Source organism: Antechinus flavipes, chromosome 2 (assembly GCF_016432865.1).
Source record: "Antechinus flavipes isolate AdamAnt ecotype Samford, QLD, Australia chromosome 2, AdamAnt_v2, whole genome shotgun sequence".
Taxonomy (NCBI): Eukaryota; Metazoa; Chordata; class Mammalia; order Dasyuromorphia; family Dasyuridae; genus Antechinus; species Antechinus flavipes.
In genome coordinates this window covers 578,955,924-578,968,313 of record NC_067399.1, presented here as the reverse complement: position 1 = coordinate 578,968,313, position 12,390 = coordinate 578,955,924, and the positions used below count along the sequence as shown (strand labels likewise).

The 12,390-nt window shown below is 54.9% G+C and overlaps 2 protein-coding genes across 7 annotated transcripts in view; one reads left to right on the top strand and one right to left on the bottom strand.

The window, feature by feature from the left end:
- The window catches only part of PDZD7 (PDZ domain containing 7), a 20,591-nt gene extending 16,216 nt beyond the window's left edge, over positions 1–4,375 (top strand). The window contains exons 13-17 of the mRNA XM_051981244.1: positions 156–247; positions 376–447; positions 2,004–2,603; positions 2,751–2,851; positions 3,420–4,375. Of these exons, the coding sequence (XP_051837204.1) occupies positions 156–247; positions 376–447; positions 2,004–2,603; positions 2,751–2,851; positions 3,420–3,587 (1,033 nt within the window). The 3' untranslated portion in view covers positions 3,588–4,375. The remainder of the gene's footprint in view (positions 1–155; positions 248–375; positions 448–2,003; positions 2,604–2,750; positions 2,852–3,419) is intronic.
- LZTS2 (leucine zipper tumor suppressor 2) lies at positions 4,198–12,390 on the bottom strand. 6 transcript variants are annotated; one of them, XM_051981241.1, is made up of 5 exons: positions 12,288–12,390; positions 7,691–8,155; positions 6,823–7,497; positions 5,808–6,077; positions 4,198–5,523 (listed from the first exon to the last, which is right to left on the bottom strand). In XM_051981241.1, exons 2-5 carry the CDS (start codon positions 8,108–8,110, stop codon positions 4,837–4,839), a joined length of 2,052 nt encoding a protein of 683 aa, XP_051837201.1. In that variant the 5' UTR covers positions 8,111–8,155; positions 12,288–12,390; the 3' UTR covers positions 4,198–4,836. The 6 variants fall into 6 exon arrangements, with proteins under 6 accessions (XP_051837201.1, XP_051837203.1, XP_051837202.1 ...); XM_051981243.1 differs by having other exon boundaries at positions 7,691–8,152; positions 12,288–12,360; XM_051981242.1 differs by lacking the exon at positions 12,288–12,390 and adding an exon at positions 11,744–11,999.

Genomic DNA, 12,390 nt, shown 5'->3' with positions numbered 1-12,390 from the left:
TCACACACACTCATACCCACACACTCACTCACACTCACACACACTCACTCATACTCACACTCACTCTCACACACTCACACACACACTCTCACACATATCCTTTTGTGGAGATGAGCCTTCTGACTCACCACCCCCTTCCTCACTGTACCCTCTAGGAGTGCAGTGACCCCTGGAGACCTCAGCAAATTTGACAGCCTAGTGATGCCCAAGGAGCTTGAAGCGTATGAAGCACTCAAAAGTCGAGCAGGTGTGTGTGGTTGGGGGGTCGGTGGGTGAATGGACCTCTTGGAATCCGAATCCCATGAGGATCCACTCACAGCGTGGCCTGGTTTTCTACCTGACTAAGAAGGCCTCGGGCCTTCCGATCCCCCACAGTGAGGCCGCCTGCTCTTCGGCCCACCCGGCAGGACACACCACCCAAGCGCCACCTCATCACACCTGTGCCTGGTTAGTGTCTGACGCGAGAGGTGGGGAAGAACACTCTCTCAGAAGCCTAGACTTCTGACTTCTCTTATATGGGTTATCGGTAGGTGGGTGAGGAATGATCTGTGCCAGAGGGGAGGAGGAAGGGGGAACAGTTTCTCCAAGTTTTTCAATAGTCTCACATAAACACCGAGGGTTGGGCTCTGCGGATGCTGAGTACATAGTAAGGAAAAGGGGAAAGCTGCTTTCAGTTGTACCTAAAGGGTACAGTTTAGTAAACAGCTTGTGCAAAAACACCCAGCTGGGAGCTGGAATGTCATGTATAGGGAACAACTAGCTTGACCACAAAACCAAGAGGAAGGGCATACAGTAAACTGAAAGGCAAGGTGGAGCTAGATTGTGAAGAAGGTTTTTTAAAAAACCAAATTAAAGATTTTCTCTTTTGTCCTAAAGACAATAAGGAAGCACTCAAATTTCTTGAATAGGGGAGTCAAAGTTGTGCCTTAGAAAGATAATCTTGGCAGCTCTTTCTAGAAAGGATTAGAGAGAGGAGGAGACTATAAATAGGGAATTCGATCCATAATAATAATAACTAGGGGCAGCTAGGTGGTGCAGTGGATAGAGAGCCCTGAAGTCAGGACTTCAAATCCAACCTCAGACATTTAACACTGCCTAGCTGTGTGATCCTGGGGCAAGTCACTTAACCCCGATTGCCTCAGCCAAAAAAACAAAAAACAAAAATAAATAAAAAACAAAAAACAACTAGCATTTATACAAGTACTACTGCTTTGCAAATACAAATAGTTTTGCTTGTACACATATTAGCTTTTCCCCAACATCCCTGAGAGGTGAGTGCTATTTGCTGTTATCGCAGGTTTACAGATGCTGAAAACGGGGCGGAGTACAAATGTTACTCCAGACGCCTACCGGTGGCTTGCCTAGACACCACTAAATGTCTGGGGTCAAATTCGAACTCGGGTTTTCTAGGCTGAGTGAACTGTCCACATAAGCCACCTAGCAGTTACTGCAATAGGATCTGTGAGAGGTGACCCACAGCAGGAAGCCTTTCCCCCCAGACCTCTGTGACAAGGGTTGTTTCCAGCCTTGGGCCTCAGCTCCCAGGCACTGGGTGCAGGGTTCAGCCTTGTCATTTGCAGACCCTCCTCAAATCTGATTTCAAAACCAAAAAAATCAGTAGACGCCACACAAACGTAAGTGCCTAGTCTTAGGAGGCCCTAAAAGGGTCATTTTGGCACAGGAGAGAGACCCGGCTTTGGACTTAAAGGAAGGGAATTCTGAGGTTCTGCTCTTTATTTAGGTACCACCTTAGTGACGTGGGTGGTCACTCTAAACAAACTCAGTTTCCTCACCTTTAAAATTAGGACATTTGTCTAGAGTACTTCTCTTAATCTGGGATGGGCCAGGGAGTTGGTGTGCGGATGGGGAGAGCGGAATGAGCAGAGCCTGGTCCCAGCGGGGGAGGGAGGGGAAAGGAAAGGGGAGACTGGGAGGGGGAAGCCGGCAGTAAAGGCTAGGGAGGGTGATGACGGCCCCCTCTTCCCCGCCCCTGCCCTTTGCAGACAGCCGGGGAGGTTTCTACCTGCTCCCGATGAATGGCTTCGCTGAGGAGGAGGAGGAGGAGGCGGCGGGGGCGCTGGGCGAGCGGCTGGCGGGGCTGCAGGTGTCGCCGTCCGAGGACACCCCGGGTCCTGCCCCGGCCGCTGCCCCTCGCCGCTCTCACAAGCCCTTCCCCCCGCTGCGGGACGTTCCCGTGGACGCCTTCTCCTGCCTCGGCCGCCGCAGCGCGTCGCCCCCGCCGCCGCCGCCCAGGCCGCCCCCTGTAGCCCCCCGACCCCCGCGGCCCAACTGGCTGCTGAGCGAGCCCCCCGGACGGGCGCGCGAGGATGCCCGACGCAGCCGCAGCCGAGGTCGCAGCCGCAGCCGCAGCCGCAGCCGCGGCAAGTCCCCGGGCAGCAGGCGATCCCCGTCCCCAGCTCCCGGGAACGGGCGCTACAGCAAGTCCCGACGCTCCCGGCTTCCCCTCCCCGGTCCCAGCTCCCAGGTGATCGCTGAGGACCCTGACCAGCGTGGAAGGACCCGGGAGCAAGAGCCGCCTCCAGACGGTGACAAAGAGGGGGAGCTCAGGACTGTCACTCTCTCCAAGCTCAGACAGTCCCTGGGTGAGCAGGGCAGTGGGAGGGTCGCTGAGGGCTAAGCTGGGAGACAGGGCCGTGGTGTGGGGAGAACTCGCCTGATCTGGGAACGCGCTGGGGGTCCAGGAGGTGAACTTGGGGGTGGGAGCCTCTGACGGAGAACCCCACTCCCAGGAATCAGCATTTCCGGGGGGATCGAATCCAAAGTGCAGCCCATGGTGAAGATTGAGAAGATTTTTCCCGGAGGGGCAGCCTTCCTCAGTGGGGCTCTACAGGTACTGGGGGAAATACATCTGTGGGGAGGCTTTCCAACCTCAGTCCTAAATCTGGTTCATCCATTGTGGGGAGGAGAAGGCAACACCTAGATTGAGCACAGGTGGCTTTGGGGTGATGGGGGAAAGATGTGACAATGGAAAGCAGGATAGATGTGACTTAAAAGGACTTAAGCTTAGCGATTTCCAAGTCACATCACCTCTCTGAGTCTCAGTTTCCTCATATGTAAAAATGAAGAGGTGGGACTAGATGACTTAAGATCCCTTTCACTTCCAAATCCAATGATGCTATGACTAAGCAGGATGGGTGGGGGTGGGAGGAGGGAGGGGTTTGTCTTGGGTGGAGCAAAAACATCTCCCCCCCACACACACAAAGGGACTATTGTCTGTTTTACCCCCACACACACAACCAAGAAAAAAAATATCAAACAAAAATCTCATTGTCAGTTCTGTCCTCCTCCCCCCAAACACACACTTCCCCCTGACTCCTCCTCCAGTATCAGATTGGGAAGTGGGGTGAGAAGCCCAAGCCCCAGAAAGGAAGGAGCTAAGGCTGTGACCTCTCCATCAGGCTGGCTTTGAGCTTGTTTCTGTGGATGGGGAGAGCCTCCAACAGGTGACTCACCAGCGAGCTGTGGACACCATCCGCAGGGCCTATCGAAACAAGGCTCGGGAACCCATGGAGATAGTGGTCAGGCTTCCCCGCCCTTGTCCTTCAGCACCTTCCTCCATCTCCTAGGCCCAGATCTCTCTCCTTCGATGACCTACTGATTCATTCCCTGATCCCTCCCTAAGTTAACAGAGAGATTGGGTTATCCCCCCCAGCACTACCCCAAGTTCCTGGATGACCACAACCACTTTCCTTAATCCATCTTCTAGAGCCTCATATCTCTCAAACGGGGCAGATCTGTGGTCAGAACAGAAATTAGATGATGGTGCTAATTACCAGCCTTCCTACCCCTTGTTCCCCCTAGGCCCAGCTGTGCCTCAAATCTAAGGCCTAAGGTGGGGGTCAGAGCCATGGGAATTGGAGTGCAAGTTCTTCCCTGCTGTCTGGTGTCTCACAGGTAGGGCCCTCCACACGGGGTTCTTCCAGTGAGAGGACCTGGGTCCATCTCATCCAGTCCTGTGCTTCTGGTCATTACTTAGTTAAGGGTTTAGAACTGCCCCAGTATCTCAGACCCTTAAATTCCATTCAAGTCATGCTCCATAAGGACTTCCAGACCTTTTCCTATTGGACATGTAGCAGGACCTCCCAAAACCAGGGTAGGAACTAAAGAGGAGCCAATAGTAGCGTGTATGTGGGCAGAGTATAGACTTTCCCTTTCTCTTATAGATACCTTAAGCACTTATTTTTCTTATAAACAAAAAAAATTTTTTTTTAATTTTTTTCTTTGGGTTTGTACAAGAAATTTACACGTGTGAAAAATATACAATTTTAAAGATGCCATAAACTCAGGAAAGAGGGTGGGATGATGTTAGAGACCGGAATAGTAACAAACACAAATAAATGAGAAGTCTGAGTTCTTCCTTTGGTCTGAAGGCAGCTCCTGGTCACACAAGGGGCTATGAAATGGGGCTCCAGAAAGAGGAACCTGAGGGAGAACCAAGGCATCTTCACCCCAGGTCCCTTCTCCTTTAGCCCTGGACAGGGAGGGGAGGCACATACTTCGGGGAGAAGGGGAAAAGGGAGCCTTCTCTCTCTGTGGTGTGGAATCCTTAGGGCCTCAAAGCTTGGGTAGATTTGGAGTGGGGGAATGGTCTTCAGACCTCCCTCGGAAAGGGCATGAATGAGCATGCTTGAGCTCACACTACCAATAATCACATGAGGCCATTAGCTCTACTGAAATGCTGGCCCAGACACTTATCCCTGCACTCATCCAGGGCAAAGAAAGGTGGAAAGGGAAGAGTCCCTCAATGCAGGCCCCCCCCCCCCCCCCCAGCTGATTCCCATCCCCTGCCTCTTGACTCCTCTAACCTATGAATCTTCAGATCTCTGTGGCTGTGATCTCCTCCAAGTGGACACAGGGTGGGGTTTCGGGCAGGCTGTAGTCTACCAGCTCCCGGGCCTCCAGCTCCAGACTCAGCTGCCGCAGCTCTTGCTCTAACTGCCGATTGCGCCGGTACATTTGGATGTAGCTGTGCTGCAGCTGCTTCTGGTAGCGAATGACTTGCTCCTTCTCCGCCTGCCAGGCCAGGCGCTCACTCTCAAAGCTTCCCTGCTGCTCCTCGGCCCGACGCCGCTCCTGCTGCAGCTCAGCCCTCAGCCGCTCCACCTGGGCCCGAAGGCTCCCCCCAGCCCCAGCTGCTGCCGCCCTCTGGGCTTTGGCCTCATCGCTCTCTGACAGCAAGAAGGGGTCGGGGGTGGGCATAGTTTCTGGGGCCCCCCGAAGTCCTGCCACAGCCATGTCCAACTGTCCGGCCTTCTCTCGGAGCCATTCAGCTTCACTTTTTCTCCGTTGTAGCTCATGAGTGCAGACCTCAAGCTCTAGTTCCCGAGCCCGGGCAGCCTCCTGCAGCCCCCGAGCTCGCCCCTCACTGGCCCTTAGGGAGGCCCGGGCTTCCCTAAGGGCCACTCGTAGTGCTGCCAGCTCACTGCCCTTCTGAACCAGCTCTGCTTGGGATTCCTTTAGCTGCTGCTTCAACAGGGAGATCTCCCCTGATTTCTGGCATACCTTGGGAATGAGGGGGAACCAGTGGTGAGTGATGATTTCACACCTCCCCTCATTGGGCAAGAGGATGCAGGTGAAAGATTTGGAGGCAAACCACTTTACTTTGAGTCCCAGCTCCCCTGTTTACTAATTGGAAAACCTTGGAATAGTCCTAAAACAATGAGGTTGAAGCCCTAACTTTTGCCTCAAGATCAGATGCTTGTCTGGTCCCTAAAGATACCTACCCCCCCCCCACCAGATCTCAGTCTACCCTCTCCCCCTAGTCTTCCCAGGATCCCCAAACCCACCTCCCACTTGGTTTCCTCCAGTCGAGGACCGAGCTCACTCTGCTCCCGCTCAAAGGCCGCACACCGTCGTTCCAGTTGTTCTCGCTCCTGCAGCAGCTGTGCAAAGTCATCTTGCAGCTGGCGCTTTTCCTGCTGCAGCTGGAACACCTGCAGTTGCAGCAGCTGCTGGGCCCGCTGGGCCCTCTGGGTTGCCTGCTTCACCTGGGCTACACAGCCCTCCTGGAGCTCCTCCCTCTCCCGCTGCCAGCGTCGCTGCTTTTCCTCATAGACCTGGGGGTGGGGAGGGCCATAAATTGTCATTCCACCCCCACCCCCCCAACATGCACAAATAGCTTGTCTTCCCCTCCCATACTTATGGGGCTGATATTTGAACCTAGATCTACAGAATCTAATATTTTCTACTGATCCACACCTTCTCAAAGATTGAGGAGGTATGGATCAGTAGAAAATATGCTCAGGGAGGTTAACCTTATACTTAATATTAGGCTGGCTCCAGTTTAGGTACTGATATGCAGCTGCTGTTAACATCGGTGGGTGAAGGCCAGCCCCAAAGATCTGAAGGACTGCAGGGTAATGGAGTGAAACTTGCATTAGAGAAGATCTAATTTTGGTCCTACTATCAATCTGATATACGATCCTGGGCAAGTCACCTTATTGCTTCCAGCCTCAGTTTCCTTATTTGTAAAATGGGGGGTAGCAATACCTGTCCTGTCTCCCTCACAGTCCTGGTATAAAAGAATTTTATGAGTTGTAAAATAATGCACCCACGGGAATTATCTACTGTTTTAAATTGTTCAAGTTGTCTGTCCTTCACCCAACTCCTTATCACCAAAAGTAACTTCTGAAGCATTTCCCCATTTCTCATACTCAAGGAGAGCTGACAAGGGAATTTAAGTGAAATTCAGAACATACTGGGGCATGAAGGATTAGACCCAGGCTTCTGTCCACTCAGGGTTGCATCTGCTCATCCCCTTCTGGCAAGGGATGGTGACAGGTAAAGGGGGCAGTCAGTCACCTGGCAGATGGCAGCCTCGTTTTCATCCAGGCTGTCCCGAAGCTGTTGCAGTTCTGCCTCACGTTCCCGAAGTTTCTCCTGCAGAGCACATCGCAGCAGAGACTCATCTGGCAGGGGTGGGGGGGGAGGTGGGGGCGGGCCAGGTAGAGGTGATCGATCCCCACAAGAACCACTGTCTGGAGAGACCCGAGTACCCCCACCACTGAGAAGGCCTCCCCGGGATCCTGTGCTCTTGCTGGATGATGAACGCCCACTGTCTGAGTGCGAGGGACCCATGGGGACCCCACGGTGGCTGCCCCCAGTGCCAGGTAGCACTCCTCTACCAGGGCCATCAGTAGATAGGTGCCCTACTGGAGAGCCTCCAGCTGGTTCAGCTCCCCCTGTGCTATAAGTAGGCAAGCTAGACAGTGAGTTTCGGCCAGAGTCAGACAGTGTCCCTGAGGGGCAACCACTGGCCCAACCGCTGAGGGTCAGAGGCTTGTCAGCAGAGGATGAAGAAGAGGAGGAAGAGGAGGAAGCAGGGCCCCCAAACAGCTGGGTCAGACTACCCTGGCTCCCTGACATCCCCCCAACACCAGCCCGTGGCCCCAGGAATGCTGGCAAGGATGGTGGCCCCCGAGGCTTGGGCAGCACAGGTTTGAAGGCTGTAGGCCGGATCAGATTCTTCTCCATGTTCTGAAACAGAGTAACAAAGTACTACCATCTGGCTGCTAGGAGGTTTCCCTCTCCCAAGCCCTACATCTAAATCATGGCGATTGCTTGGGTGAAGAAGCAGAGCTAGGTGCTAAGAAGCTCTATTCCATCCCACCTCTTCTTTCACTGGGAACACTGTGAAAGATAATCTGCACTTGGAAGGAAGGGTCCTCACCTTCTCCAACTTTCCAGACACAGGGATGAGCTTTGGAGGTGGTCCCCTGAGATGGGCGCTTCGGGCTTGCTGCTCCCGGGCATCCTCAGTGTCACTACAGGGGCTGGAGGGTGAGTCTCCCCGGAAGTCCTCATTGATGTATGCAAAGCCAGTATTTCCCACAGGCTTTCTGGTGGGTACTGGGGGGCACAGTGGTTCTTGGGCCCTACAACCACCCCCTCGAAGCAGTAGCCCATCCTGCTGCCGAAAAAAAGGAGGTCCAGAGGGAGCATGGTGGCAGGGTGCAGGCCCTCCTCCAGGGCAGGGCCGGCCTGAAATAAGGCTACTCACACTGCCCATGGTGGGCAGGTGGGGTGGGTGTGAAACCGTGTTCTCAGGGTTGGCTTCCAGGGGCACAGGCAGAGTCTGGACGATTGCCATGGCTGGAGGGACTGTGGCCTGGCCACAGGCCTTCAAGGCGACCTGCTGTACAAGGAGGAGGGCAACAGTCAGAGCTCTTGGTCCCGAGTGTCCCTGCCAGACCTCTAGTTGCACCCATAGCCTACTGCTGGAAGAATGCCCATCCTAAATCCGAAGACCCCATGTCCATGACCCCAAGCCCTGGGTACCACAAAGCAGCCCCAATTCTAAGTATCCTAGTCCTGTTCCATGAGGCCTCTCTCCCAAACCCTGAAAACTTACTTCCCCAACACACACATAAACACACAGATATGTCTCCTTCCTTGCCCTTTCTTTGAAGCCAAAGACAGAGGGTCATGATTTCTCATATTTCTAGAATTCCCTTCTATCTCAACAGGGGTCTGAGATTTAAATCTCATGGGATTTAAATCTGATGAGAAATAGGCTTTCCCCTTTAGAGGGGAAGCAAAAGAGAGGGTACAGAGAGGCTAGAAAAGGTGTCAAGAGCAAGGGCCAGATAGGGGGAGGGAAGTGGCCAAGCCGGCCAAACTGGTCAGATGAGTCTAGGGCCTCTAGGTAGGGCAAAACCCCTGTCTGAGGTTTCAGATCCTGCTGAACATCTATACTAAGGTCTGGGGACCTGTCCCCACTTAGGAAGACAGGTCTCTCTGGCTCCCAAAGAAACCTCCTCTTCTAGCTCAGCCCTTAGGAGGAGAAACCTCACTACCCACTGCAAGACAGACATTACCCACCTATCTCTGTTTCCAGATAGTAATTAGAGAACTAAAAGCTATCTGTGCCATTCCCCCCAAACCATACCAGTCAATCTTCTGATCCCCAAATTAATCAGTGGTCATTTGTGTGCCCCCCCCAAGAAACAATGCCCACTCTTTTTCATAAAGTTGGACTACACACTAAAATACTGAACTCGTAAATCACTCCAGTACCACCCGTCCCCAAAGAAAACTTCAGGGCTTAATGAAGGACATGGAGTTTGGAGGTTTCTTTCCAAGACAAACACTGCCCCATCTCCAACACCACCCAACAAACTCTCAACATCAGATTGATCCGAAAAAATAAAGCCAACCCCATCGGGGAAGAAAAACTAGTTATGATCTGGAGAAAACTTCCTTTTCTCCTTGAAAACACAGGCTCTGATGCCACCCTCAGCGCATCGGGGTTCCTAGAATTTGGCTGGATTGAAATAGGTTCTGGTGACCCTTGATCCTCAGAGTTTCATCTGCTTCTTAGGTTGGGAAGGGGAGGTGCCCATCCAGAACCCCAGCCCTTCCTGAGTCCTCTAAGAATTTTGGACATCTGTCCAAAGCATCAGGACACAATCTGGAGATCAACATAAGTAGATCTTATGTTGGGGGAGAGTGCATTACCACAAAGCATTGAAGCTGTATAATTGTAAATATGAATAAGTATACAACTTTTTCTCTTTCCATTCTAAAAAACAATCTCAAGAATTGGAAAAAACCTCAAAGATCTAGTAATTCTCTAAACCTGAACAGGAAGTCTCTTAAACTCCAATTCTTTCTTCCTTACTTAAGATCCAATTCAAAACAGAAAATTGAGCTGGTGAAATATCTTGGAGCTTTAGAACCAGAGAGCATCAGGTTCTCTCCAACTGCAGCTCCAGACCAGAAAGCCAGATCCACCCCTACTCAGACCAGGCCCCAGGCAAATAATGGGGGGAGGGAGGTTAAGTAGAAGAGACCTCCCCCTCCAATTAACATGCCATCCTTAAAGTTACCGAGTACCGAGGAGGGAATGAGCCCACACACACAATAGCGGGTGGAGGGATCTGTCTTAAGGGGTCACTGGATGGACTAATTTCCCCCCATCTGTCTCCTTGTGAGCACCAGAAAAGTGAGGGGCACAGGATGGGAGGGAGAGGCAAAGAGACGAAGAGGAGAAAGATGGCAGAAGTGAAAGGGGGGAGTAGAGGTGGAGAGACAGAGCAGGACAGCCTCAGTGTCTGGAAGTCCAGACTAGGCCGGAGCCTTGGGGGGGCCGGGCTCCCGCTCTCTCCTTCCAAGCTGGAGAGGGAGGGGCTATCGGAGGCTCCATTTTGAGCAGCGTCTGTGTCTACTCTGTGGGAAAGGGGGCCCCTCGGCTCAAACACTTACCCAGCAGGAGGACTCCCCTCTCCCCCACCCCCCACTTCCCTAGTCTGGAGTTCAGTGGGAGGGCTAGGCTAGGCAGGGCTCCAGAAGCCAGGGCCGCCACCCCTATTCCCGCCCCCACTCCGAGAGTCTAGAGTTAGGGAAACTGCCTCCAAAGCTTACAAGGCTGGGGGGTGAGGGGTGCTGGATCCATCCCCGCGCCAAGAGAAGCTGAATCCAATCCCGGGACACAAAATAGGAGGCGTCCCCCCCGACCCCCCAAGTAGCACCGACTCTAAGATCACCACAAGTCCATTAACGATGGACCTAGGGCTACCACCGAACTCTGGGGGCTCCACGGCATCCCTCCCCGTGCCTGCCCCCCTCACCTCCACCGCGCTGCTCCATGCTCAGACCCCGGCAGCTCCCTCCGAGCCTCGCTCCAGCCCAGATCCTCGGACACTCCAAAAGCCCGACCGGGGCTCCGCCTCCCCTCCCCCCCCCCCCGTCTCCGTCCCCTCCCCCTCCCTGACCCAAGCATGGGAGGGGCAGAGCCCAAGGAAGGGGGAGGTAGCCCCGCCCCCGAGCGACTGGGCTCCGACACGCGCGCAACCACGTCACGCGTGTTCTGGTAAGCACACAGACGTGCACATGTGAGCACGGACGCGCGCTGTTGCTCGTGCAGGATCCACACACGTCAAACGCAGCTCCCAAAGAACTCCAAGTATGGAAGTGGGCAGTCACGTCTTCCCCCCACCCCCAAGAGGAGCGTGCAAAAGGACATGCAAAGATGCGGGGCCCTCAAGGGTCAACACGACCCACCCCACCACCCCGCAAGTCCAAAGGGTGTCAGTTGAACCTAATTCCAGTACAAAAGCCTGGCAGCTCCTCCCCTTCCCAGCCCGTTCAGGCCGGCCTGAGCATCCGTGCCCCCAACTCCTTCCGACTCTCCGGGGTTGGGGATGTAGGGGGTTGAGGAATGGATCCTGGGCTACCACTATACCCCAGAGTCGACCTCGGCTACGCCACCAAGCGGCCAGTCGCCGGGACGGCCCAGAATGGTTACGGCAACGCGGAAGGGGAGGCGTGGGGCCGCTTCAAGGGGTCCCGACCTCTAGATGGAGTTGGGAACCTTCACAGGCCCCTCTTCCCGTGTTCTTCTACGGCCCCACGCCGTGAAATTGGAATTGCCCACTTTCAAATCTGCCGAAGCTAGGGGGAATTAGAGATCGTACCACAGAGGCCACGGCTACTCCAAGGCACTGGGCCCCCGGACCATGTGACGAGTCTCCAGGCATCCGCCCAGTCAGTGGAGGGGGAGACGCAGTCAGACAGCCACCCTCCCCGCCCGTTCCCCTATAGCCGAAGTCTTCCCAACCTCAGGGCTATTTTTAGCTCCCTGGAAAGAGTCTTGTTTTCCTTTTTTCCCTCGAAAGGGAAAAAACAGTCCCGCCCCGGGAGGCCTGAGGACACCGCCCCCGTCGGGACCAGCCACGCCCCCAACCCCTCCCACTCCGAGAACTTCGCCTCTTCAGGCACCGACCAGGCTTTCTTCCCATCACTGCCCCATCCTCCGACAGCTCCTCGCTCTGGCCTTGCTCTGTCTTGGCGGCTGCCGACCCGACTGGGGCAGGGGAGGAAAGGAGGGCGGTCGTCCCCACAAAAGCTCCAGGGTTGAGCCAGACCTTCGGGTTCACTAACACCCCAGTCCCGGACCCAGCGCCCTCGTGTCCGCGCGGGGGGGCACGTGACCCCAGTTTACCGCCTCGCCGGTCCGGAAGCAGGAACTGAAGCAAACTAGGCCGGACTCCGCCCCCAGGCCCGCTCCGCCCCTTTTGCCCCTCCCCCGCCCCGCGCGCCTCAGTCCTGGCAAGCTCTCGAGGCTTCCGGTGTACGCTTGCGGGGCGCCTGCCACTTTCTTTGTGCGTGCTCGGGTCTCCCGGCTAGTTCAGTGGGGCTCCGAGGAAGGGGGCGCTTTAGGCTACTTCTCTTGCCCGGCCTGGACCTCCAGTGCGCTCTTGCAGCCCGCAGGGCACGGCGTTCTTGGAGCCCAGCCGAGTTCACTCTATCAGAGGGCCCCCACTCACCGAAGGCTGCCCCGAGGTTCTGGCTCAGTCTCCGTCCGGCTGAAGTCTCCCGGCTGCTCCGCCTGTTGCCATCGCCTGCCCAGGCTGGAGGGGAGGGGAGGGG